Source organism: Rhinolophus sinicus, linkage group LG11 (genome assembly GCF_036562045.2).
Source record: "Rhinolophus sinicus isolate RSC01 linkage group LG11, ASM3656204v1, whole genome shotgun sequence".
Lineage (NCBI taxonomy): Eukaryota > Metazoa > Chordata > Mammalia > Chiroptera > Rhinolophidae > Rhinolophus > Rhinolophus sinicus.
Genome location: NC_133760.1, coordinates 39,785,083 through 39,811,827, shown reverse-complemented (window position 1 = coordinate 39,811,827; position 26,745 = coordinate 39,785,083). Strand labels below are relative to the sequence as shown.

At 52.4% G+C, this 26,745-nt stretch overlaps 2 protein-coding genes across 9 annotated transcripts; one reads left to right on the top strand and one right to left on the bottom strand.

Annotated features, from left to right (window-relative positions):
• Positions 1-1,776: 1,776 nt before the first annotated feature.
• ZNF319 (zinc finger protein 319) lies at positions 1,777-8,130 on the bottom strand. The gene is made up of 2 exons (XM_019754644.2): positions 7,678-8,130; positions 1,777-5,644 (listed from the first exon to the last, which is right to left on the bottom strand). The coding sequence occupies exon 2, from the start codon at positions 5,403-5,405 to the stop codon at positions 3,648-3,650; it is 1,758 nt and encodes a 585-aa protein (XP_019610203.2). The 5' UTR covers positions 5,406-5,644; positions 7,678-8,130; the 3' UTR covers positions 1,777-3,647.
• USB1 (U6 snRNA biogenesis phosphodiesterase 1) lies at positions 7,247-25,714 on the top strand. Of its 8 annotated transcripts, XM_019754700.2 has the most exons (8): positions 8,698-8,848; positions 9,045-9,093; positions 9,699-9,865; positions 11,370-11,553; positions 12,705-12,758; positions 15,016-15,121; positions 16,372-16,455; positions 17,558-18,656. In XM_019754700.2, the coding sequence occupies exons 1-8, from the start codon at positions 8,779-8,781 to the stop codon at positions 17,660-17,662; spliced, it is 819 nt and encodes a 272-aa protein (XP_019610259.2). In that variant the 5' UTR covers positions 8,698-8,778; the 3' UTR covers positions 17,663-18,656. The 8 variants fall into 8 exon arrangements, with proteins under 8 accessions (XP_019610251.2, XP_074170910.1, XP_074170907.1 ...); XM_019754692.2 differs by lacking the exons at positions 8,698-8,848; positions 9,045-9,093 and adding an exon at positions 7,247-7,595; XM_074314809.1 differs by lacking the exons at positions 8,698-8,848; positions 9,045-9,093 and adding an exon at positions 8,483-8,613.
• Positions 25,715-26,745: the final 1,031 nt, after the last annotated feature.

Genomic DNA, 26,745 nt, shown 5'->3' with positions numbered 1-26,745 from the left:
GCCCTCCTGTCAGTGGTTGGGGCAAAGCAATGATTACCCAGAGACTAAATATAGCACTAGTTTGTACCCCTCATCACAATGTCTGAAGCTGCCCTATGAAAATGTTATGCTCTAAGAGAGGGAGAGTCGCATCAGATATGGGAAAGGAAGCTGTGGGTTCCTGGGCAGGTAGGTGGGAGAGGTACCTGTGTGAGCCAGGTGCAATGGGCAGCTGCTTACGCCAGTTCATGCTGTTCCTGTCACAACCAAGAAAGACCAGACTGAGACGGAGAAGAGCAGGCCGAGAGCCAGGAAAGGCAGGGAGGGAAAAGTTGGACCCTTCACCTTCCCAGAATCAGAGCGTCAGGTCTCTAAGGACCCTCAGAGATCAGGAGTCAAGACATGCTTCAGATGGGAACTAAGGCTCCAAGGTGGGCAGAGATCTGCCTGTGGTCACTTGTCAACAAAGGGCTAGGACTTGAACCTGAGCATACAGGCTCCCTCCCGGGCCAGGGCTCCATCCACTGTCCTGATTTGGGCTCAGGCTGGAGCACAGAGGCTGAGGGCCAGTGGGAGCTGTAGGAGCCCCACTGCTATGTGAGGGGAGGCAGGGGTGGGGACAAAGGAAAACAAGTCATTGCAAGCTCCATGTGAGCTCAGCCATGCTCAGCCAGCCTCTGGCACACGCAGACCGTCATCCATGCAGGAAGGGCAACCTGAAACTATAAAGCACCAAGCATGCTAGTGCTTTCCAGACATCGCTGTGAGGTGGGTGGGTTTTGCCTAAGGCCACTCAGTTAGAAGGGAAGCTGGGATTCGAGCCTGGCACAGGGCTCTGGGTGTCCTCTTGCTGAGCGGCGGCTACCTGCAGGAAGGAACAACATGGCCTCTCAAGGCCAAACCTCCTCTGGCCAAACACACAGAGGGAATGCGTGTGGGGTCTGAGTCACATCTGGGGTCCCCGCAGCCTTTTCACTAAGCCTCAGCGGCATGGGCAGCTCCCTGTCCTCCTGACTTTCTACCCTCACCCCACGACCACCCCCAGGGCAGGGTGTTCCTGCTGACCACCTTCCACTTGCTCTCAGATGCCCAGGTCCGTGGAGGTTGTTTCTCCCTCTCTTCCCACCTCCACCCTCCCTTTAAGAAATGGAAGGAGCCCAAATCGCAGTGGTCCACTGAGAGACAGGAAAGGGGTACATACAGAAGAAAAGGTGTGTAGAAGGGCTGAGGTGAGAGGCGGCAGGGTTGGGCACACAGCAGATCGCTGTGTGACAGAGAGAATGGGAGTGGGGCAAGAGCAGGCGATCCTCAGGGGCAGGGTCTGTCTGGCCGGGCCCTGGTTTTCCACTGGGGCTGAGCAAGCTCTCATGCTTACCAGGCTGTCCCCAGCTTCTGACCATCCATGAGCTTCTGGTCCCGCCCGACCCAGCTTCTTTGCCAGGGCTGCGGTTAAACCCCAAAGAGTTCAAGCGGCTGCAGGGCCATTTCCGAGGGTCCCAGGTGTCCCGCAGTTGGTGCCATCAGCATCGTTGTAGCTTCCCCACCACAGCCTCTATACATGATTCCATTTAATTCTTGCAACAGCCAAGCAAGGCAAGGGCTGACCTCCCCATTTCACAAACAGGCAACTGAGTCCCAGAGAGGGAATTCCCAGTGATCGCCCAAAGTCACACAACTAAAATGTTCAAAACTCAGGATGTGAACCCAGCCTTATGTCCCAGTCCCAAGCCTGCACACCTCCCTCTACCTCCCCACGTCCCATCTCCCCCTGTGGAAGAATGACCAGAACATGTGGTGTTTTGGTCTGTGATGGTCAATGTCTTTACTTCTAAAGCATACATTGGACTCACTATATATTAACATTAAAGGGGGCTATCTAAAATGGGAGGCATTCTTTTTAAAAATCCAAATTCTCACATTTTCATATAAGAGCCAAAATGACGTGAAATTAACTATACAATGTTAGGAATAGTATAACAACTGCTTTTAAAAAGCAAAACGAAAGGAAAACATTAGCAGTTGGGACTGTTGTCAGCCTGGGGTCCATGTCTTCTCAGGCATTGTGACTGAGAGTCAGCACCGAGGGCAAGGAACAGCCCCTCTGCAGGCACAGGACGGGAACCCGGTCAGAGGGAGGTGGCGGATGTGTACTTTTCAGACTTCTTAAGGTGAGATGGGACAAGACAGGGCTCTCAGCTCCTCTGGGCCTTTGCTGCACTGGCTAGTCTTCTTTTAAGACCCACCAGCAGGGAAGGGGGCCGGAAGAGGGCAGGAGCAAAGCTGGGTTCAAAATCATCATTTTGACAACAAAAGTCCTCTGGGCTTCCCAAGGAGGGTACCTGCCACCCAGTGACACCAGTTGACTCCATCCACCTACTGATTTCCTTAACAAGCCTCTTCTGCTGCCTGCTTCCTATGCCCTGGACACCCGCAGCAATATGATCCCTGTGGTCAGCCAGAGACCTGGGGGACCCTAGGAGGATGCAGGGGAGACTTCTCTGGCCTTGGAAGAAGCTGGATATTGTCTAGGGCATCTTGGAAATGCAAGATCTCTGGGGTCCAGGTCAGCAGCCAGCCTGATGGGGATGGGTTCCCATGGGTGGGTGGGCTCTGTACAGTCAGAGGCCAATTACACAGTCCTTTCACCTGCCCCACCCTGAATACCCAGGGCTGGTCTTGGCCCTGAAACAGGGCTGGGTGCGGATTGGGGCCTTGCCCTTGACGCTTTGGTTCACATAATTCAAGGGGGAGGACACTTGTCGCATCCACTGGGAAGATCATGGGCTTGGGGCCTGTTTCCTCTGGGGGCACTAGGCGGTCTAATGATTCCCTTCTTTCACATCAGCAGTTGTCTGGCTGAGAGCACATTTCCACCAGAGAGCGGAACCATGCTGCAAAGGTGAGAGAGGTGCTTCCAAAACACCAGGATTAGACCTCGGTACAAAGGCTGCCTTTCCTCCTTTCCCTATGGACAGCACTGTCCAGACTGGGCACTGTCCTGGCTGAGTGTGTCACAGGAGAACTGTCTCCTCCCTTCTGGCTAGGCAGATAGCTCTCCAGGCAGACCCAGCCCACAGAGGTGCAGCCCTCCCATTCATCTCACCTGTCAGAAACCTGGAGGATGCATTCCCCCTGGATGGAGGCCTGTGGCTCAGGGTCTGCCCTCCTGTCTCCAAGACTACCTTATGAAGCTGGGCTTCCCCCTCAAACAGCAACTTGAAGGGGGGCCCTACACCCAGCCCACCTCCTGGTCCAGGCCTTCTACCAGGCCCTACCACAACCATCCTGTTTCCTAATCCATCTGGTTTCTAATTAGGCTGAAAAGTTTGGGAAGGTTGGGCTGGGCTGGCACCAACCCCTCCTCGGGGTGGAGAGAGGCCACTTGACTTCCAGTCTGGTTCCAGGCCCCCAGACACAAGGAAGGCTGATGGCTCTCAAAAAGCAAATCCTGTAAGGGGAAAGTGGTTTGTAGAATTAAGACCAGCCACAGCAATCTGGAACCCCCACCTCTAGGGGTGGGGGGTTCAGGAGTACCAGGCCCCTCCACTTGCCCAGTGCCCTTCTGTTCTCATGCAGAAGGTCTCAGAACACGGAGCTGGGTGAGCTGGGTGAGGACTTCCAAAGAGGAGGCTGGGCTGGGCTGGGCCTGGTGTGGGCCACTAGGGACCTCAGGGCAGGCAGGCAGCTACCTGGTAGGCACCCTCGGCAGCTGCGGCAGCAGCACTGTGCTGTGCGCTGTGCTCCTGCAGCAGCGCCACGTCCAGGAAGCGCTCGCCACACCACACACACTTGAACTGCTGCTCGCGGGCGTGCACGCCCTGGTGCTTGTTGAGATGCTCACGCTGCTTGAAGGCCTTGTCGCAATTGGGGCACTTGTAGGGCTTCTCGCCGGTGTGCACGCGCCGGTGCCGCTGCAGGTCTGATGCGTACTTGAAGCGCTTCTCGCAGTCAGGGCACTTGAGCGGCTTCTCCCGGGCTGGGTCGCAACGGTGCTGTACAAACTCCGAGGACGAGAAGAAGCGGCGCTCACAGAGGGTGCAGCGCAGGGGCTTCTCAGCTGCCGAGCAGTGGGCCAGCTGGTGCTTCTGCAGGGCCGACGCCCGCTTGTAGGCCTTGTTGCACACGGGGCATTTGAAGGGTCGCTCGGCTGCGCCTGGCAGGCACTTGTGCCGCAGTAGCTCAGCTGACTGGTCGAAGCCCTTCTGGCACACAGGGCACTTGAAGAGGGTCTCCAGAGTGTGCACGTGCTGGTGGTAGAGCAGGTGGCTGGGCTGCCCGAAGCCCTTCTCGCACAGGCCGCACTTGAAGGGCTCCTCGGTCTTGTGCGTGCGCCTGTGCCGCATGAGTGCGTACTGCTGCTTGAAGCCCATGGGGCATAGGTCGCACTTGAAGGGCCGCTCGGCGCTGTGCGTGCGCTCGTGCTGCCGCAGGTCCGACGGCCGCTTGAAGGCCTTCTGGCACTCCCCGCAGCGGAAGGGCCGCTCCCCGCTAGGCGTGCACGGGTGCTGCAGCAGCTCCGAGGACTCCTTGAAGTGCAGCTCACACACGTTGCAGCGGAACAGGTGGTGCTCACCTGAGTGCGCGTACATGTGGCGCACCAGGTGGGAGCGGTGCTTGAAGGTCTTCTCGCAGACCGCGCACTTGTAGGGGCGCTCCGAGCTGTGCGTGCGCTTGTGGTGCACCAGGTGCGACGATTGGCTGAAGCTCTTGTCACACAGCGTGCACTTGTACGGCTTCTCACCCGTGTGGATCCGCTCATGCCGGGAGAGCTCTGACAGGTGCTTGAAGGGCTTCTGGCAGATGGGGCAGCTGTAGGGCTTGTCGGCCTGTTCAGCAGGGGCGACAGGAGGCGGCTGGGGCGCTGGGGGCAGCGAGGGGGCCGCGGTGGCCGCGGGCTCCGCCACCTCGGCGGGCTTGTAGGTCTTCTCACAGATGGAACATTTCACGAGGCCACCGGCGCCAGTGTGTGCGCTGTGGTGCTGCGCCAGCGAGGTGAGCAGCGAGAAGCCCATCTTGCAGACGCCACAGACAAAGGGCTTCTGCTCGGCCTGCACACACTGATGCTCCAGCAGGTCAGTAGCCTGGTGGAAAATCTTGAGACACTGCGTGCACTGGAAGGAGCGGTCATGGCCCGCCAGGCATTGGTGCTCATGCGGGCTGGACAGGTGTGCCAGGTCGTGACCGCATACACCACACTTGGGGCCCGGCTCGCCTGCTGCCTGCAGGGACGTGTGCTGTGGCGGCTGCAGGCCCCCGTCCGGCTGCAGGAGGATGCCATACACGGCACAGCCCAGGGGGTTCTCCGCTGTGCCTGGGGGCAGCGCATGCTCCGCGAGGGCCGGCGGTGGCTCCGCGTGGTGCTGAGGTTGTGGTGGCTGTGGCTGCTGTGGCTGCGTCTGTGGTGGTTGCTGCCAGCTTTCTGACATGCTTGGGAAGATGAAACAGGGTTTGGAGAGTAATGGCTTCAGTTTCCCCGCTTAAAGTGGACCAACCCAGAGAGAAGTTGCCTGGGCTCAGGGACGGACAAGGACCCCCGACAAGGCACAGAAGAGGGACTGGTCAGACGGCCCCAGTCATTAACTAAGACTCTGCCTACAGGACGGGGGCTCTTCCAGGCAGGGTGCCCGCAACGCCAGGAAGGCTCTGCCTTCCCCGATGATGGGTTCTGTAGAGAAGAGAGAAATCGTGAGACTGAGGCAGGGACACGCAGCTGTTCCCTGGGCCCTCTCCCTGTCGTACCTGCACTTGCCACACTAATACGAACCACACCAGGGAAAAGAGAGAGGCTCAGGGCTGGGAGGGCTGTTCCCTTCACACACACTAAAGAAGTACTGGCAGCTCAGCTCCTCCAACAAAGGGGATGGCAGCTGCCTCCACAGCCACCTACCCTCAGTTCCCCATCCCTGGGTCAGGGCATCACAGCCTCCCACTGCCAACCCTTTTTAATCAGCAGTCTCACAGGTGGGAGTCTGGGATGGATCTGCCCACAACACAAAGAAGTCACAAATTCTGCTCATGCTCCAAGAAAAGAAGGAGGGGAAGACTGATCAGTTAGGGCCATAATGTCCAAAACAATAATTTAGCAGCATAACCTTTTTTGCAAATAAATTCTTACTTGGAAGCCCAATATATTCAAAATCTAGATAAAAACAGAGAGGCTCTGGTTGAGGCCTCCCTGGGGCCTGCCAGCTCCTCTCCCATTGCTGCCCTGGATCTCAATTCAGGAGAACAGCCTACTGGGTCTAAGAGGCCAGGCCTCCCAGATCTGAGGGCCCAACAGCAGACGGCCTCAGTCAGTCAATATTTAAAACAACTACATGGAACCAAGGACCATCTCAGAAACCTTCTCCTGTGAGAAGCTGGCCCACATCTCTCTCAACTATTGCCCACTCTGACCACGTTCTCTCTCCACACAACAGGTTGGAGGGCCTTGAGGGACCTAAGCCTAAGCCAATGCATGATGGGGGTTAGATGATAAGTCCACAGACCCCCCCATCCCTAGCCTCGATGTCTACACAGCAGAACTTCCCCACTCTAGTCATCTCCCAGCGCACCAAAAAAAGTCCTAAATCCTCTGAATTTGATGGCGTTAAGGCCTGCAGGAAGACGTAAGCAAGTATGAGTTTGCCTCTGCAATGTGGGAAGTAGCATGCTAACCACAGAGGATTTCTCCTCACCTTTCCTGAGACAACCCTGTTGTTCCCTTGCTCCAAGTCTATAACATTCTAGATAATCAATGGAAGATAAAGACAATCCAGCCCAGGCAAATCTCTAACTCACCACTTTGTGGCAGCATAAGATAATGACAGCAGAGAGGGAGAAACTTTTAGAATCATATGTAACCCACTTTCAGGTTCCCAGCTCCTCTGCCTCTAACACTGAAAACTTTCTAAGTTTTCTCCTGAGGGAAAGAGGAGACGGAGGGGGATGCCTTCACAGGCCAGTCTGGCCTCTAACTGTTCTGCCACAGCAGTATAAGTCAGGCTAAAAGCTGTCATCCTCAGCATCTTCAGGAAAGGGAAGAAGGAAAGGAGCGCTGCTCTGGATGGAGGCAGCAGGTTGCAAAAGCAAGCAAGTGCCTAAGTCTTCCCAGGAAAGAGAGAAGGCAGGGCTACTCCGAGCACGGTGCACGTCCAGCTGCGCCAACTCAACTCTCAACTGTTTTTCTCCCCCCCCCCCCAGTACCCCGCCTCCCCGGTCATGAATAGCTGCCAGACACAAGGTCCCCGACCCGGGGCCCCCAGTTCCACTGCCCACCTCCAAGAAGGTGCAGCCAGAAGGCCTCTGATCACTCCGCAAAGAGGAGAGACTAGGGTAAGGAACGCAAGGGGAGGCCCCCACCTGCGCCCCACCCCTGCCCTTCTTCCTCTCTGGGAAACCGAATGAAAGCCGATCACCTCCCGGCCGGCACTGCCCGCCCGCCCAGCTGGGTTGCCTCCTGTCAGCCCTCGCCGGGAATGGCCAGACCGCTGCTACCCGACCGCGGGCCCCGTGGGTGACTGGGCCCGAGGAAGGCCCCGGGGCCGCAGGCCAGGCCCGGGAAGCGGCTGCGCGTCGAGGCCGGACTGGGCCGCCCAGAAGCTCAGAGGCCACCGGGTCGGGCCAGAGGATTGGAGGTGAGGCCGGGCTGGCTGCGGAAGGCGTGCGGCGGGCGCGGGAGTGGCCCTAAGACGCGGCCCCGGGTGCTCCGCCGCTCACCTGCTCCAGGCCGCGGGGTCAGGCGCGGGGCGAGTGGCGACCGGCTGCTCTCTCGGCCGCCCCTTTATTCCGGCTCCATCCGCGGCGACGCGGCCTACGCGCGCTGCCAATCCCCGGCCTCGAGTAGCGGTGGCGGCCGGCCCGGGGGCGTGGGACGGGCTAGTGGTGGCTGGAACCGAGGAAGCGACGTGCGCGGCCGGGATAGCGGGTCCGAGCGGAGGAGCGGTGGGAGGGCGGGCGAACGGATTGATGGCCTTGCAGAGACCGGAGGACAGGCGGGCGCGCGGGGGCCAGGGAGGCGGGGCCGGAGGAGGAGCGGCTGCCGGGGCGGCGGCGGCTGCAGGAGGAGCGGACCGCGCGGAGCGAGGCCGCCCCCTGCCGGGGACCCCTCTGCCAGGCCAGGCCGGGTCGGACAGCCGGATGTGCGGGGCGGTTCTCCAGTAGCCCTGGCCCGCACCCCTCAGCTGACTCAGGGAGGGCGCTTAGCTTCCGACCACCCTGTTCGATCTTACCGGAAGGGGCTCTCGGGACCCGGCCCCCGGCCCGACCCCTGCACCTGCGACCCCTGCACCTGAGAGGAGGGGCCTCCTAGACACCCTGATTTTCTGGAACTGACACGCCTCTGACAGCTCAGCGTGTTCTTAGGGGAGGGGCCCCGGAGCTCGGACTTTGGGCCGTGTAGAGTAGGGGGCTCCGGGACCTCTGATCCCGACCGGGCCTCTCGGGCAGGAATCCCCGCTGTGTCTAAAATGCGCTGACCGCTGACCCAGGCACCTTCCGTGGCTGGGAGGTCTGATCCCGAGTGGCTGCAGACAGAGCCGCAGACAGAGGTCAGCTCCCGGAGCGATCTGTGAAGTGGGCATACGGAGGCCGGGGGGCACTGGGAGCCTCCGGGTTGCCCTCAACGCGCAGCGAGTGTCAGGAAGCGTGGTCTCGGTGGGTAGAGTCTCTGCTGGGTCCCGGGCCCCGCCCCTCCAGGCCGCGCCCCGAGGAGGTGCTAATACAGGTCCCGCCCCCAGCGGGGCACTTCCGGCGCAGCGGAATTCCGGGTGCGCCGTGTGGCTGCTGCCTGGCCTGCCCTGTTGTTGTAGGGGAGGCCCCATGAGTGCGGCGCCCCTGGTGGGCTACAGCAGCAGCGGCTCTGAGGATGAGGCCGAGACCGGGGCTGGAGGCTGCCCGCGGTGAGGAGCGAAGCAGCCTTTCGTGGGAGAGTGCGGGTTCGCGTGAGACCCCGACGAGGACCAGAGTGTCTGGGGGAGGATGGGAGGATGCGGGGCTGCTCCGCAGGGAAGGAGAAGGGGCGCTGGGTGCCCATCCTCCCTGGCTAGGCCAGGTTTAAGAGACAGGAAACATGGATTCTGGTCCAGCCTCTGCCGCTGGTCGACTACCTCCCGGCACGCATCACTACCACTCTAGGTCTGTTTTTTCATTTAACACAGTTGCAGTAGTAATAGCTAAAGCGTTGGAGAGTTTTTTCATTCACTCAATAAGTAGTCATTGAGCACCCACTCTGCACCAGGTTGGGGACTGGGGACTCAGCAGTGAACAAAACCATGGAAGTCCTTTACTTCGTGGAGCCTAGTCTCTTAAGTGCCAGGCCTCATGCTTGCTGAGTGCTTTTCAAGCATTATCTCAGTTGATCTCACAATAGTTCTATCAGGTAGAAGTACCTGAAGAGGAAAGAGGCCCACAAAGGGCACACGACTGGCCCACGACGACAGAGCTAGAAAGTGCTATTCCAGCTCAGTTTGTTATCCCTGTCCAGTTAGGGCAGGTGACCTCTGAACCCCACATTGCTGCCTGCTCAGTTGTTTCTGGTGAGGACCACGCACCTCCCTGGGAGACCCCAATGAAACAATCCTGGGGAAAGAGCACTGTGGTTATCTAGAAGCTGCTTATAGCAGCTGGTGGGAAATAGATATGAAGTCACCCTGTACAAGGGGTTACAACTTTTGTTGTGTTTACAGAGGTGGAGAATGCTCAGAGGATATATGTGCTTGTTTTCTTTTACTCTCTTGCAGTGGCCAGAGTCCCGTTCCCAGCCAGAGGTTGCCAGTACCAGACAGTGTGCTGCACATGTTCCCAGGCACCGAGGAGGCGCCTGAAGATGACAGTGCAAAACATGGGGGCCGCGTGCGCACCTTTCCCCACGAACGGGGCAACTGGGCCACCCATGTCTACACACCGTGTGAGTACTGTGTGGTGAGGCAAGTGGTGAGACTGATAGGTGCCTCCTGATGGGAGGAAGCTGACTCCAACCCGGAGGAAGAAGCCAGAAGCCCATGACATTCGTGGTGGGAAAGAGATCAACTCAGCAGAGAGAGAATGAAGTTCAAGAACGGGAATTTTTCTGTCCATTAGTTTCCGTTTTCAAATCATTGCCTGAAATATTTTTTATTAACCCTGGGTATAATGTTCTCCATGCTCATGAGCAGGTTACCAAGGGAGGGGATAGGTCAGAGTGTCAGGGCCATCCCAGAGTGCTGCTGAAGCTGGCACTTCTTGATTTCTAAGAGGGCCTTAGGTTTGCTGGGTTTAAGTCCCACCCCAACCCTAAGAAGTGAGTGGCAGGCAGAAAGTAGAAAATGTCCAAGCTTCACAGTCAGACCTCACTTCACTATCCACTACCCTGGGTGCTGTTTAGTAAGTTACTGGACTTCTCAGACCCTCAGTGTCCTGATCTCTAAAATGGGGATAATAGTAATACCTATCTCCTAGGACTTTTGTGAAGATTGAATCCGATCATCTATGCAAGTTCTTATCACAATACACAGACGAAGTGGTGACTCTTACTATTTTGTGTTAGGTCAAGTAAATTCTTGGAACCTCCATTTCCCCAGCCATAGATGGGAATGATTCTCTATAATACCTACTCACCAGGACATTTGGGCAAATTGAGTAACATGCTGGGTGTGAACAGACTGTTAACCACGCAGCTCTAGGCACATGCCTGGTAAAAAATAAGTATGTGAACATAAGATGGTGGTCATTGTAGTGTTCTATGTATTTGTGAAAAATTGGGAGCATGCTAAATGTCTTATCAGGAGATTCTAAATATGTAATAGGAGACCGATTAAAGAAATGCACTGTTTCTCGTTATGGATTACTGTGGAGCTGTAATCATGAGCTTGATCTCTATCCTGAGAGGAAGGATCTCTAACATATAGTGTTATATGAAGAAACCAGTGGAAGAACAGTTTGAATGGTATACGCTCGTCTTTTTTAACAAATCAAATATATACATTAGTATACGCATTGAGAAAAGACTGGGGAAATAGGCAACCAAATTTTACAGTGTTTATTTCTAGGGTAGTGGCTTCAAAATGGGGTGTGTGTGCCCTGGGGGAGAGGTCAAAATGATCCATTAAGGTGTGGGAAGAAGAGCTATTAGGACGTTTTTAGGTATATCTTTTTATCTCATCTTTAAATTCTGTTCTTGAGAGTGTGCATTTTCTAACACGTAATTTTATAGAGTAGCACACGTTCATAATTTATAAATAAATACAAGTTCATTGCAGGTATGTGTGCAAACTTGTTTTATTAATGGCCTGTGTGATCACAGTAGTCTGGAGACCATTGCTGTAGGTGATGGGATTTCAGGGGCCCCTGCTTTCTCCTTTGCATATGTCTTTATTACTTGAATTCTTTACAATGAGTATATGTGTGTTACGCTCTTCACTCTCCCCCTCCAGATGAAGCCAGGGAGGACTTCCTGGAGCTGCTTGACGCATTGCTGCTCCATGCCCAGACATATGTCCCGCGGCTGGTGAGGATGGAGGTCTTCCACCTTAGCCTGTCCCAGAACGTGGTTCTGCGTCATCACTGGATCCTCCCCTTCGTGCAGGCTCTGAAAGACCGCATGGCTTCCTGCCAGAGGTGAGTCCCTAGTGATCCCCTCTGCCTCTCATCTCGCTCCCCTCCAGGTCCTCTTCCTGTCCTGAGCTACTGTGGGCATGTGGGTCTGAGTGTATTATTCCAGCAAGCAGGCCAAACCTAAAGGTTAGAACACCGAACGTGAGGTACCCGCTGTACACCTCATCCTGTGTGACCTGGGCACGCCATGTAAGCTCTGGAAGCCTTCCAAGTCCTTATCTGTGTGCAGGTCATGGGAGTGGTGGTGGCTGCCTCAAGCGGGACTTGGCGAAGGATCTGAACTGGACCCCACTTTTGGTTTTGGCTGCCAGCCTAGGGCTTTTCTTTCCCTTAACTATTTTGTACTTCTTCCTAATTGGCATGCCTTTCCGCCGAGGCTTGGCCAGACCGAAGCCCTGCTCCTTCACTGAGACTGTCCCAGAGTCCCCAAGTCCTGGGGATCGTCCGGTCCTGTGGCTGTTTACACCCTAGAGCTCATTTTACTCATCCTGGTACCCAGCCTTTCCTGTGTCCGTCTCTCCTTTGGAGCCCAAGTTCCTGTAGGCCCAGGAATGCAGCTGATCTTTGAATTACCCCACATCTTTTTTCCAGGTGCTTTGCTCACGATAGGCATCAAAGGGATGTTTATTGAATGACTCAGCAGGTGAGAGGGAGCCCGGAAGCCATCCTTTATAGATCCTCTGACATTGGTTCTAGAAGCCAAAAAAAGCCACCCAGGCACAAAGCCCTCAGCTCAGCCACACAGGGAAAATTCTTTGACTAGATCAGAATTGTCTTTTTTTAAACCGCAAGGAACAGATTGGCCCTTAAATGATCTATTATCACCTACTTGGTGAACTAGACTTTCACAATTCCCGTGAGTAAAGTTGAGGTGGTCTCACATTATTTAATGGAATGAACTGCTATTAATAAAATAAAAATTTTGCTAGCATCCAGATGGAACTGTATTACTTAAACTGGGCGATTATTTAAGGTCTTGTCCAGCTCTAATATTTTAGGGTTAAGTTTACCACCTGTATAATAGGGTGACAATACTAAGTATAAAATGAGTTAACTATATTTTCAAAGTCCTTTTTTTTAACATAAATTTTTTCCCTGATTTTTTTTATTATTATTGTTCCTGAAATGTGGTCTTTTCTTTTTCTAAATTTTAGATTCTGCTTTACTGCCAACCGGGTAAAGATTTATACCAATCAAGAGAAAACAAGGTGAGTCTCCCCCTTCTGCCCCCAGTCATTTCCAGAAGAGTCTCTGGAGTAAATATTGAGGGGGTGCTTTGCTTTTGGCCTTGTCTGTTGCAGTTTTTCGTTTGTTTGTGTTTTACAAAAGCAGCTGTTTCCAAATCTGAACCTTTCATTAAGAGAAATAACTAGAGGGGCATGCAGGAAGGAGCAGAGGTAGACAAAAACATCTTGGTGTAGTGAAAAAAAACCTGAGACTGAAGGAAAACCTGGGTTCCTGCCCAGCTCTGGCCACAATTTAATGTTTAGCTCATATCTTCACCTCCGTGACTTTCCGTTTCCAGGCTGTCACATGCCTGCCCTTGATACATTCATCATTGGCCCTTGTGAGGTTCAAATAAGCCAGACAAGTTTCGAAAAGTATTAAAGTGTTAGGTGAATATAAGGAGAAATTATTAGTATCAGGGCTTTAGAGCAAGCCTCCCTGTCTGATCCACTCACTGAGCTGCCTTCTCTGAGCACCTCTGAAAGGAGGGCTCGTTCATTCACTCACTCTATACACAGATTTATTCAGCACCTACAGATTCAGCAATGAAAAGCTCAGCACAGTCTCTGCTCTTAGGGATCTCATATTCTGCAGGGGAGACAGATAGTAAAGTAAATGAGATTATTCATAACTATTGTGTGATGTGACAGTCAGGAGCAGTTAGCCAAGAAGGGTACCAGGCAAGTAGCCAGAGAGGTGGCATTTGCCGGGGACCCTGGGAAGAGCTGCTGTAGGAACCTTCAAGCAGAGGACACAGCAAACAAGGTGACTCTGAGGCAGGAAAGAGTCCAATTGGTGATTTTGAGGAGACTGAGGAGCAGGTGGAGGGGCGATAGGCGGTAAGTTCGGCAGGGTTAGTTCATGCAGGGCCTTCAAAGTCAAGATAGGGAGTTTGGATTTTTAGTGTCATGGAAGCCATTGGAGGGATGTGAACAGAAGAGAGACATGATCCAATTTATGTTTGTAAATGTCAGTGTGACTACACCATGTCTGTCTGTTGGTGCTGAGTGGTGAAGAGGTGTAAGGGAGCAAAGGTAGACACGGAAAGCAGAGAGGAGGCAGGTGTCACCATCCAAGTGAAGGACCAGTGGTGGCCTGGATTAGGGTGATGGCAGTGGAAAAGCCAAGAACTGGACACATTCCTAATATACTAGAGGTAGACTCAACTGGAATTAACAAGGAGTTGGACCTGTGCAAAGTAAGGGGATTCTTAGGTTTGGGGTTTGAATAACTGGGTAAATAATGGCCACATTTTTCTGTGATAGAAAGCACTGGTGGGGTGAAAATCAAAAGTTCTGCTTTGTGCCTCTTAGATTTGACTGCCTGTTAGACCCCCAGGAGATGGCACATACTCAATTATATTGCACAGGAGAGGTGCCAGCGGGAGATAGAAATTTGGGACCCATGCGCCTGTGTGATATTTAAAGCAGGGCTGGGTGAAATCTGCCTGCTAGAGGATGCAGCTACCGTGTTTCCCCGAAAATAAGCTCTAATGTGTCTCTTGGAGCAAAAATTAATATAAGACTCGGTCTTATATAACATCACATCACCTCACCTCACAACACGACATAACACAACACACCGGTTCTTATATTAATTTTTGCTCCAAAAGACGCATTAGAGCTGATGGTCTGGCTACATCTTGTTTTCGGGGAAACAGGGTAAGAGGGCTGAGGACTGAGCTCTGCAACCCTTGGCCGTGTAGAGGTTGGAAAGAAAAGAGGGCAGTGGAGGAGGATGGACAAGGAGGTAAGGGGGGCATCAAACCAGGACTGTGGAGTGTGTGGTTTGAGAGAGAGAGGAAAGGGTCTCGGAGGGTTTTTAAAGATGAGAGAGAACATGAGTGCTGATGGGAGGGTAGCTGGTGCCAGAGAGCCAAGTCCTCCAGAAACGGTCCAGGAGTGATGATAGAGAGCACGGGTGCAGAAGCTCTGGGGCTTGCAGACTTGGCAGTGGCAGATGAAGGCGTTCCTGCAAGGGTTATTAGACCCTGGAGAGGGAAGGGAGATGTGTGGTTAGAACTGGGGAAGGAAGGTTTCCAGCCAGAGGAGGGGGTGGATGAACGAGGCAGTGAGAGAGCAGGAAAGTGAACCGACCAGGAGATGGGGGTAAGAAAGCACTCATGGTCCAGACTGCTCAGCTTCCTGGCTGTCGCATCCTCTGTGCCACTGCGGAGGGTTTATGTTCTCAGGTGTTGCATCTCACACCCATGTCGTCTCCACTTCTGCCTCCCTCCAGGACCTTTGTTGGGCTCGAGGTCACCTCAGGGCACACCCAGTTCCTGGACCTGGTTTCAGAAGTAGACAGAGTCATGGAGGAATTTGACCTCACGACTTTCTACCAGGTAATGAACGGGCCCTTTTCTTCTCCACTGGCCCATCTCTAACTGGAGTAAAACAAGCCTTCAAGTAGCCCTTGTTAGAGGCAAACTGAAGAGCCCTCCAGAACCTTCCCATATTAAGTGTCCGGAATGCCAGCCTTCAGAGGACACACAGTCCTGGGGAGCTGAGGGTCTGAGATGTGGTCAGATGCAGCCCAGCCAAAGTCCAACATTTCTTAGAATCTTAGAATTCTTTTTTTGGATCCTAAATATATACATGATGTATATCTTCTACTCCGTATTGTATTCACGTTTATTTTTATTTTTTTAAAAAAGTAGTTCTCCCCAATATTTTTTAGTAAAATTGACACTCCAGGAAGGCTGTAGCGTCACATACCTTCCTGCACTTTTGCCCCATGCCCTCCAGGGGTACTCAACTCCAAGTTGAATGCCACGGCTTTAAAGGGCCATTTGTTTTGCTCGATAAATTCTTTTTAAACCATTCTGACATATGTAAGTATGAATTTGAACAATTACTATTTCTTCATAATTTTAGACATTTTGGGTTTTGTTTATTTTATCTTAAAAAGCATGTCATCTGTTGAGATGTTTTAGGTCAGAAAATAGACTCGAAGCCTGGGTTGTCTTCCACATCCCAGATTTAATGACTTGCTGATATGTATAAGAAAGCCTCTGTGAACAGGACTGGCTTAGAACAGGACTGGCTTAGCATGGGCTGCCATAACCAAATACCATAGACTGGGCGGCTTAATGAAATTTATTTTCTCACGATTCTGGAGTCAAGATCAAGGTGTCAACATGGCCAGTTTTTAGTGGGGACTCTCTTCTGACTTGCCATCTTCTCTCTGTGTCCTCATAGGGCTGACAGCAGAAAACAAGCTCTCCTTACACAAGCACAAATCCCACCTTGAGGGCCCCACCCTCATGACTCATCTAAACGTAATTATCTCACAAAGGCTCCACCTCCAAATACCATCATATTGGAGGTTAAAGCTTCAACTTGTGAATTGGAGTGGAAAGGGTGGACAGTTCATAGCAAGTTCAGTTCACAGCAAGGACCAAATCAGGGCTACTTTGTCCCTCTGTGGAGGATGCTTGCCATCAACACTGATCAACACTGAGGTTCTGGTCTCCCAGGGAGCAGGCCAGGGATCCAGCAGGGTTGCCATGACAGCTCTGTCACAAACCGCTGTGAGGTCTGGGCCTGCCACAGCACCTGGGTGACCACCTGCCTCCCTGCCACCCCTCTGCAGGACCCTTCCTTCCACATCAGCCTGGCGTGGTGTGTGGGTGATGCGCGTCTCCAGCTGGAAGGGCAGTGCCTGAGGGAACTCCAGGTGAGGTTCCGGTGCGGGGGCAGAGGGTGCCGAACTCCAGAAGCAATGGGATAGGTGTTGGGGAGCAGACGGGAGCTGAGTGGCCCTGGGGGTTGGGCATGCCAACCTGAATCCCAGGGAAATCATTGACATGGTGGGGGACCCCACCACCTTACCTGGCTCCTCAAAGTGCCACCCTGGACCAGCAGCAGCAGCATCACCTGGGAGCTTATTAGCACTGCAGACCCTTAGGCTCCAGCCCAGACCTAACAACTCAGACTCGCATGGTAACAAGCTCTCTAGGGATTTGTGTACACAATCATATGTGAGAAGCGCTGCCCTGGAACGCTGATCTGAGAGGACGCTGCAGGCCTGCCCTGAAGTCCTAGCCCCTCGCCCAGAGGTCAAAGGCGTGGGTGCCCACAGGTCTGGCAGGTGTTTGACATGAGTGAAACGTGCCAGGTATAAGGAACATCCTACCCTTGTAGCCTTTCTCATATTTTGATAAGTAAGTGAAATATTTCACTTTCCCGTCAGCCCTTAGAGGAGCTGACACTCCGCCTCCGGTTGGGGAGGCAGTGGGGAGTGTTGCTGTGCAGGAATGTGGGCCTCGTGTTGCTACCACTCCTATTTTTCCAGAAAAGCCAGAAATCCAGATTTTTGTGTATAATCTCCCTATTTTTAAATGTTGGCAACTAATTTGTATTTTTTTAAAAATCATTTTGCAAGCCAGACAACACATGTGCACGCTAGGTAGATACATCGCATGGGCCACCATCACGTGGCTACCTCTGCTCCTGGCCTGATGGTGCTGGATGTGGCAGAGAACTCTGGTGTGGGGCTCCAGCAGACCCAGATGTCAATTCTGGTTTTATTGGATTCTGTAATCTAGGGCATCCATTTCCTCCTCTGCAAAATTGGGGTGATAGGACCGACCTTGCAAGACTGCAGAGCCGATTAGACAAGATAACTAGGTGCAGACTCTGGAGCCTGCGTGGCCCTCGGGTCTCCCCTCAGCGGTGCCTAATCTCTGAAGGATTTCAGTAGGCCGGATTTGTTTGCAGTGCCCTCTGGGTCCCTGATTCCCCTAAAGTGACTGTCCTCTCCCGGCTCCTGGTTTAAGGAAATTGTGGATGAGTTTGAAGACTCCGAGATGCTGCTACGCGTGCACGCCGAGCAGGTCCGCTGCAAGTCTGGGAACAAGTTCTTCTCGATACCTTTGAAGTGACACCAGAGGCCCTCCTTATCCCAGGCCCTGCTACAGGCCGGGCAGAGATGGAGGAGCCTGCTCAAGTGGTGGGGATGCTCCCAGCCCACCACTGGGAGGCCCAGCTGGAGGTACAGCCCCTCCTGGTGGTCCCAGGGACTGGTTCTCTCCTGGCCCTTTTGGCTTGCAGGTTCCCTCCTGCTGTGGTGTGGTCATTCCCAGAAATCACCAGTAGAGGGCAACCTGGGCTTCCTGGTTCTCCGTCTGAGGTGGTTATGCAAAAAAAAAATGGGGTCACTGGGTGAGCCCACCCATACTCAGCCACAGTTCCCACTGTAGTCCCTCCAACAAATGGCCCCTCCTCACACTCTCCCACCCCCCCTTCAGCTGTTTGTGTTGTGATGCCATTGGCCTCAGACCAGCATTTTTAAAACCATTGTGCCCTGGCTTATCCCTGCTCAAGCCAGGACATAGGATGAAGCTTCAGTGGGTCTGTCACCCTCCCGCCTTAAAGCATGCCACTTTTATTTATTTGTTTTTAGTCTTATCCCCTCCTATGCCAGCAGGGGACATTTCAGGGCCCAGGTACAGGGTGCTAATTGGAGGTTCAGCATGAGTTTTCTCCATTCCTTCCTCCCACTCCCCCCCAGCCAGGTGCCTGGGGAGACTTGAGCAGATGTTTCATTTTGGCCTTGCTGGTGGCTTTAAGCCAGGCCTCCAACGTTCTGTGACCTCTGGCTCCCATCAGCTTTCCCAAAGAGGCAGAGCGGCGCCTTCCCCCGGTCAGAGTTCACTTTCTGCGGCCTCCAAGTGCCTGCCGTGGCCTGTGGGTCTTCTGAGGGAACGTGAGGAAGGGCCAGGCATTGCACAGGATTTTTATTCTTCAAGCCCTCACCAGAGCGAAGGACCAGTCCTTTCCAGTTGCCATCTGGATTTCTGGTGATGGATGAAGAGACATTTTTGTTACCGTTTTAAATTATGTTCAACAAATGAAAATTGCAGTTTTTATTTTGGATTTTGTTTTGGGCTGCTTCTGTTCACCTAGGTGAAAAGATGACTTCTCTACACCACCTTCTCCAGCGTGCTTCACAGTTTGGGGACGGGGCGGGGGGACCCTTGGAGACGGTAATGATGGGGTGGGGTCACCTGGCCTGCACACCAGCGGGTCGCACGGACCACATCTAGCCCAGGACTTGGCACCTAGCAGGGGTCGCCACCCCTATTCCTCATCAGTGTAAGACCTGATACTATGAACACTTTTCAAAGCCCTTTCTAGGACCTTCTCAGCTATTCCTCCCAATAACCCCCCTGAAAAGTAAGCTGGGTAGGAATGATTATTCCACCCGTATAGAACAGGTTAAGTGACTTGCCTGAGGTCGTATGAAAATCCAGAGGCAAGGCCCGACCTCTGCCTAACTTCAGTCCTGCCCACAGGCTCCTGGTCAGCCCTGCTCTCCCCCTTTCCACCCCAAGCCTGAGGGAAAGGTGTGGGGAATGGGGGCCTGTCGTCCTAGCTCCCCACTCTGCCTCCTGCACCTCTGTGCTTCCTGAGGCAAACTCCCAACCACTGCTGCACTGAAGGACCCAGGAAGTCATATTCTGTGTCTTGTTCCCCAACCCCACTGCATGGATCTGCTGATTCAATTCTAACTGGTCAGTCGGTTCCTCTGGCTTTTGAGGTCATCTGGAGAAAAGAAGCCAGGCTTCCTTCCCAGCATGCAAGGCACACAGCAAACCGGCTGTGCAGCCAGAACTTAATGACACCTGCTCTGTGCCAGCTCCTGACCTGGGCAGCGGGTGACTCAGTCTCATCTGGCCCTCTGGATGCTCAGCATGGGTGGGGGCAGGCAGGGTGTGCAAAGGAAAAGCCCCATCCCCAACTTTGCACTTCTCTGCCACCAAATTTCCTGCAGTTTCCAATTTTAGGATGGAAGCCAGCGTCCAACAAGGGAGGTCCTTTGGGCACCGATCACCAGGCTTTTCTCATCGGAGACACCCAGCCTCCATCCTGGGTGCTCGCTGTTCTTGGGAGGAGGCTGGGTGTGATGTAGCACCACCACCACCATCCTGGGAGGACAGACCCACGGGTCCCACGGGGGAGGATGTGGCTCGGATGGAATTAGCGTGTGGCAACTTGGAGAAATAGGCCAAGATCAATAACTGGCTCCTCCATGGAGCATGAAAGGTGGTGATAGAGGAAGGAAGTAGGAGATTCGCTGGGAGGGGGTGTGCGGCAGGCTGGGCCGGAGGAGGCTGGGCAGCAGGGGCTTGGCACGTGCCCAGACATTGAGTGTGCTGCTGGAGAACAGGCTCCGCTGACAGTGCAGAAGCAGCTGGGGCTCTTCCATAAGAGGAGATGTGCTTGGAGACAGAGGCACGACCAGAGTAGGCCGGGTCTACCCCAGGCAGGCTGGCAAGGAGTAAAGACATGCTCTTGGTGGGGATTGTGTCACACCGGGGAGAGCGCAAAATCAACACATCTGGCCTCGGTGTCCTTAGATGTTCCCTGCAGGGCAGGGAAAGGATTGTCCTGGTCATCCCTCGGCCTGTTTGGCCCATTTCCACCTGGCACTTCTGGCTCTCCACACGCCTCTCCAGACCACCCCAGCTTTGTTTCCAAGGAAGAGGGAAATTACCTCGGCTTGTTTGTTTATTCCTTGTCTTGGTACCAGGAGCCTGAGAGGCCTGTGGTGGGGAGGCCAGGGGTGGGGGTGGGGGCCCTGGTCCTGGTCCCAATCCACTGGGCCTTTCCTTTACTAAACAAGGGACCTCGGCCACTACCTGAGCCAGAACCTTCCTTTTACAAATGAGACAAACCCAAAGAGGGGACGTCACTTGCTCAAGATTGCCACTCAATTCGTGCTGGGGCAGGAACCCTGTGGCCTGGCTTCTAATCCAGAGCTGTTTAAACAACCCCTCATACCACATCAGGGTCTCAGAAGGAAACTACTGTGAAATGACGTGTCTGGGCTTTAATTCAAAAGGCTCCAAGAGAAAAAGGGAGTGGGGGAGGTCAGGGTCTAGATGAAATGACATTGGCGAGATGTGGCTAACGTTTAAAGCCGGCTGACAAAAGGGCTGGCGTTCGCTCATCTCAGTCCCTCTGGTCCCCAGGCCTGGGGTGCTGGCCACACCCTGGGAGGGATGGATGTACAAACCCACTTTGGCTTCAAGCCACCTGTTGGAGCCAGAACCAATCACTGGGAGCTTCAAGGTCTGGTCACAGGGGTGCCATCTCCTTAAGGTAGGATTCTCCCCAAGAGAGGAAGCTGCAGCCTAGAGGAAACACTGACTAAACTGGTCTGACCGCTGGCCTGGAGGCACATTGCTCATGGTTCCTGGGCTCCTCTCTTTATTAGGTAGCCCCCCAAATGCAAACTGTTTTCTAATTGGTTGATTGGGAGTAAACATTGTGAAAGATTGCGATGAGTTCAGTGAAACTGAGACAACCCTGTTGTCCATTTCTGATGTCCACTGTACATTTCCCAAAAGGAAATTTCAAAGCAAAAAATTTAGAAATCTATTTCCCAAAGGAGGGACTCCACAGAGAATATAGTCAGTGGAAATGGGTGAAATTGCCCCAACCTTTTCTCCAAACCCCAACTTTCATTCCCTGAGGAAGCTTTGCCAAAGACCAGATAATGTCCACCCACTGTCGATGCTGACAAAGAGTTGTTGCGTGACCAAACTTTAGTCTGGCTTCCCTGAACCCTCTCCCCAGCAAGGCCCATCCATGTACTTCCTTCTAGAATCCAATTTTATCCAGAATCCTGCTAAATCAGGTTAGTCAGAATTCCCCACTCTTGATATCTGATCAAACGCCCCATCCCCACTACCTGCCACATGACTCTGACCACCCTAGCCTGCCTTCAGCCAGAATCCCCCCAGACTTGATGTCTCCCCTTAGTCATTTTCCATCCACCAATGCCCCTCCCCCCCACACACAATTTGTTCCTGGGCTATAAATCTCCACTTGTTCTGGTTGTGTTTGTATTGAGCCCCATTGGCTACTGGAGTCGCTCTATTGCGATTTTTTTTTTTTTTTTTTTAGTAAAATCTATCTTTGCCACTTTAACTTCTGTCCATCTCTGGTTCTCTTTCACCGTGTTTAGTGACATGTCTCAGATCTGGATCAGAACCACCATCGGACCCTCAGATGCAACAATCAGTGTGACCTAGACCTTTTGTCCCCATGATTCCCCAATATCATTTAAAGACAAAAGGAATTGAGGGACTCCGCCCAATAATCCAAGGTTTATTAGACAAAACAGTCCATTCACCTTCTCGTCCCCATGTCTAGTCCATGCAATACTCCCATTGTCACCACCAAAAAACCAAACAGGCAAGGATATGAGTTAGTCCAAGATCTGAGATCTATCAAAATCGTCAAACCCAGGTTTGCCTTTGCCTTGGTGCCTAATCCTGACTATCCTGTCTGCTATTCCTTCCAACACCCAATATTCCATAGTCCTTGGTTTATGTTCACCTGGTTTAGAATTCTCCTTCATAAGGAATCCCAATACTTGTTTACCTAAACCTGGGATAACCAACAATATACCTAGACTGTTATGCCGCAAGGGTTTACTGAGGTTCCTCCTTAATTCTTGCACACCCTAAATGCCAATTGGGGAGACTTAAAATTCCCAGGAGATTCCACTTTAATCCACTATGTAGATGACCTCCTTCTCTGTTCTGACAATTATGACAAGTCCTTTGGACATTGCATACCTTCTTAAGGCATTAGCAAGAAAAGGCCACAAGGTGGCTAGAGACAAAATTCAACAGTTCTCTCTGTGTGTCTGATATCTGGGTCACGATATTTCAGCTGCAGGTAGAGCTACCGCCACAGACAGCCTCTACTATTCAACATTTTTCTCTTCCTGACAGAAAATGACAACTGACACATTTTTGAGGTCTAGCGGGATAGGACATGGATACCTAATTTCTCTTTTTGCCTCACCTCTCTATGCCATGATCAAGGAGGCATCCCCAGATGCAGTAGTCTGGGACCCCCCATCCAACAATGGTCTCTCGACTCTCACCTCCCCCCCTTGGACTTTCCAGTGACTCCCTGCCTTTTTCTTTGAGCATGAACGAAAGGGTCATTCCCTTGGAATGTTATCCTAGAAGCATAATGGACACCAAAGACCTCTGGGATATTATAGTTTGGCCTTGGACCCAGTTGCCAAGGCATAGCCCCCTGTGAGCCATGGCTACAGCCACCAAACTTGTCCACGCTACCTCTGATTGAGTATTAGGTCATCCGCTTGACATCCATGTTCTCAGGCTGTGCAGACCCTATCGCTTAATGAAAACACACGGCACTTTTCTGCATCTCCACTTACCTCCTGTGAAATCTTACTCCTCTCTCCCTCTCACATCTTCATATATCACCATCAAAATCTTAACCCTGCCTTCCTTTATTCACTGATGGGACACATCATGACTGTCATTAACACTAGATTACTATCCTGCCCTAGGCTGGCTTTGTCAGAAAGCCCCCTCCCCCAAGTTGACCTCACTTTTCATGTCGATGGCTCACACCTCCGGATTGAGGATGGGGCCTTCCAGGCTGGATATGCCATTACAGATCAACATATACTTCTAGAATACCGAACCCTGCCAAATGTCAAACCAGCCCAGGAAACCAAGTTAATTACTCTTACTCAGGCTCGCATTAAAGCAGAGGGAATTAAGGTTAACATTTACGTTGATGGCTGCTGTGCCTTCAGGGAAATACATGATTTGGGTACATTATAGAAACACAGAAGATTCATGACTGCAGCTGGTACCCCAGTCAAAAATGAACCCCTAATAGCAGAACTTCTAGAGGTATTATTATCTCAGCAGACCACTACAGTTAAAACTGAGGTACATAGCACAAAAAATCCAGATGAGATCCAAGGAAATAGATGGGCTGATAAATATGCTAAATTAGCAGCCTCTTCCCCAGTCAGCAAAGAAATCCAAGTGTTTCCCAAGCCTTGGGACTATGCCCCCTGTAGGCTGCTTGGAAGCCCTAGACCCCAGTGGGGTTATTCACCTTCCCTTGAGGGAGAGCACTAATTTAGGATGACTCCTGGGAAATCACAAAAGAAATCTGTCCACATGGCCCAAATAACAGCCTCAGATTCAGAAACAACTGGATGGGAAAGAACTGGATGACCAAGCCATTCAGATGGATTCTGGAAACACCAAGATGGTGGCTTGGCAGTTCCTTTGTCTCTCTCTGGAGTATTGTGTACAGTTTACACCACATGGAAAGGACAAAATGTGTGACATATCAGATAAACAGTAGTTTAGGCCCTTTGGTCTTTTTTTGGACCAAGCATTTGCCACTTCCCTCAAATGCTGAAACACACCCCTGGAAAAACTGTAAAAGTGGGCAAGGAAGGGAAGTGGCTTCCCCTCAGACCCTCCCCTCACTGGCAAATGGATTCTATCCAGTACCAAAAGGACAAGGCTACCAATATGTACTCACTCTCATGCGCACGTTTTCTAAATGGCTAGAGGCTTTCCCCCTGCCGAATGCCTCAGCAACATCAGTTGCCAAAGTTTCCCCGGAACAAATCTTCCCCACCTGGGGTTCCCCTCTACCATCTCTAGTGACAGAGGATCATGTTTCTTTGGGAAAATTACACAGAAAATCGGAAAGACAACGCGTTAGTCCAAGTCTCCACTGCCCTTGCCACCCTCAGTCATCAGTCGCAATAGAAAGATACAACAGCATCTTCAAGACCGAACTGGCTAACCGGCCAGAATTGGACTTACCATGGCTGCCCATTGCTCTTATGACTCTGAGATGTTCACCCCTATCTCCAGGTAAGTGACCATCTTTTGAAATTATCTTGGGAAGGCCCATGAGGACGCCTTCTTCAGCTAGTCTAGTAGAAGATTCTACTAAGCTACCGGGTAGCATGTACACGGTGAATACGCTACACAAAGGGATGATTCACGTCCTGGGAAAGACGGAGCAGGACAGCACGAGATTTCTTCATGCTACTCAGAACGAAGACAATGTAAAACATATGAATTGCTTATTTCTGGAATTTTCCCTTTAATATCTTCAGACCACAATTGACTGCGGGTAACTGACACCACAGAAAGTGAAATCCTGGCTAAGGGAGGACTCATTGCTGAAGCACTTTACCTTCTCCCTGGATAACTTCACCACTGGCCTTGAATTGGTGACTCACCAACTATGAGAAATCCAGTGTGCTGTTCTCCATAACTGCATTGCCCTCCATATGACCCTGGGTGCAGAAGGGGGACACTTGCACAGTGGTCGGAAGCAAGCGCTGCACCTTTGTCCCCAGCAATCTACCTGACATCTTTGCCATAACCAGGAAGGTTTGAGAGGTGAATGAAGACATGTGTGCCTCACTGCCATGGTGACCACACCAGGAAGGACAATAGCTCCTGGATTTCTTCTGGTAGATCCTGAAGGTCTATGAAGTTGGGCACACAAATCGATTTAGCCTCTAATCTTCATCTTTCCATTTATCTTCAAAGTATTCCTCTCATTAAATGCCTTGTGGGTCGTATAGTACAGCAGTTATCAACTGTCACCAAGTCTCACCAGATGGTTAGGCTGGTTCTACATGAATAAAGGCAACCACATGAGAAATGGACTTACATTGATCAAAGCAAAGAATGCCTCTTCTTCCCTGAAACAAGAGGGGGGACTAACAAAGAGTTGTTGCGTGACCAAACTTTGGTCTGGCTTCCCTGAACCCTCTCCCCAGCAAGGCCCATCCATGTACTTCCTTCTAGAATCCAGGTTTATCCAGAATCCTGCTAAATCAGGTTAGTCAGAATTCCCCACCCTTGATATCTGATCAAACGCCCCATCCCCACTACCTTTCAGGTGGTATCTGATCACCCTGGCCTGCCTTCAGCCAGAATCCCCCCAGACTTGATGTCTCCTCTTAGTCATTTTCCATCTACCTGTGCCCCCCGACCCCCACCCCTCACACACGCTTGTTAGTGGGAATCAGGCCCAGTTCTATAGTGAGTCTCTCTTTCCCTATTGCTATAGTTTTTTCTTCTTCTTGTTTGAATAAAGTCCGTCATCACCGCTTTAACTTCTATCTGTCCTCTTTAATGGTGCTTTTTTTCCCCTCACCTGGCAGGTCAGTGAACAGGTCAATTTCTAAAGCCCTGCCCGATCTGTGCCCATTTCCAGAGCTGGGAGGTGGCAGAGGAGAGGGGAGATCTCTGCCCTTCTACCCTCCCGGAGCACCTTCACCTTCACCTCCTGCTCTTGCCCCTGCCACCAGTCTGTTGGGCCAGGGCTGCCTTTGGTCTGGACGCAGCCTCTGTGGACCTTAGGCCTCGGCTCCCCCTACCTCAAGCCTTCTGTATCCACACCTACCGGATCTCAAGTTGACCCTGGAATTGAATTAAATCTAGCAGTGTAAGCTCCACTGGGGTGGGAAGTTCTGCCCACCTGCCCAGAGCCTTGTCATGCAGCATTGTCACATTCCACTTGCACAAATAGTGTCCTCTACTTAGGCACCTAATGTGTGCTAGGCCAGGAACCAAAAGCATACCTAACCCTTAACTTTGCCCCTCGCTCCAGATAAGGTCATAGAGTCTCAGGAAAGTTAAGTAACTTGCCCACCCCCATGCCGCAGGTAAATGGCAACGCAGGAGTCACCTCACGGGGCACCCAAGGTACGAACTCCTCACTTTGCAACTGAAGAAATTCACTGTGCCAAAGACACCCTGAGGCTTTTGAGAAAATAACAAATCTCTAGGTTTTTATCTTTTTTTGTTTGTTTAAGCGTAAAACAGGACATTTGGGTCCTCCTGGTTGCACACTGCTGCCTCAATATCCCCATCCCCCCCCCACCAGGTGGGAGAAAGAGGAATCTTCATTCCTCCTTACTCCCTCTGTAGGGGGTCGCTTTGGGGATCAACCCCCGCTCTTCAAAAGCAAGGATGGGAGTGACGGAGGCGGGCTGGGGAGGACTGCCGCTGTCTGGGTAGAGTAAAAGGGCTGCCTGCCTGGCTCCACCGTCCGCACCTGCTACCGAGAAGCCTCTGGCTAAGGTACCGCCCCCAGCCCCCGCCGGGGCCGCGCGCCGAGAGAGCACTGGCCC

Excerpts from the sequence above, each read along its gene's own strand:
- ZNF319 (XM_019754644.2), bottom strand. The coding sequence starts at position 5,405 with ATGTCAGAAAGCTGGCAGCAACCACCACAGACGCAGCCACAGCAGCCA.
- USB1 (XM_019754700.2), top strand. The coding sequence starts at position 8,779 with ATGAGTGCGGCGCCCCTGGTGGGCTACAGCAGCAGCGGCTCTGAGGAT. Across the intron at positions 12,759-15,015 it reads ACCAATCAAGAGAAAACAAG|GACCTTTGTTGGGCTCGAGG; the intron begins GTGAGTCTCCCC and ends GCCTCCCTCCAG. Across the intron at positions 16,456-17,557 it reads AGTGCCTGAGGGAACTCCAG|GAAATTGTGGATGAGTTTGA; the intron begins GTGAGGTTCCGG and ends TCCTGGTTTAAG.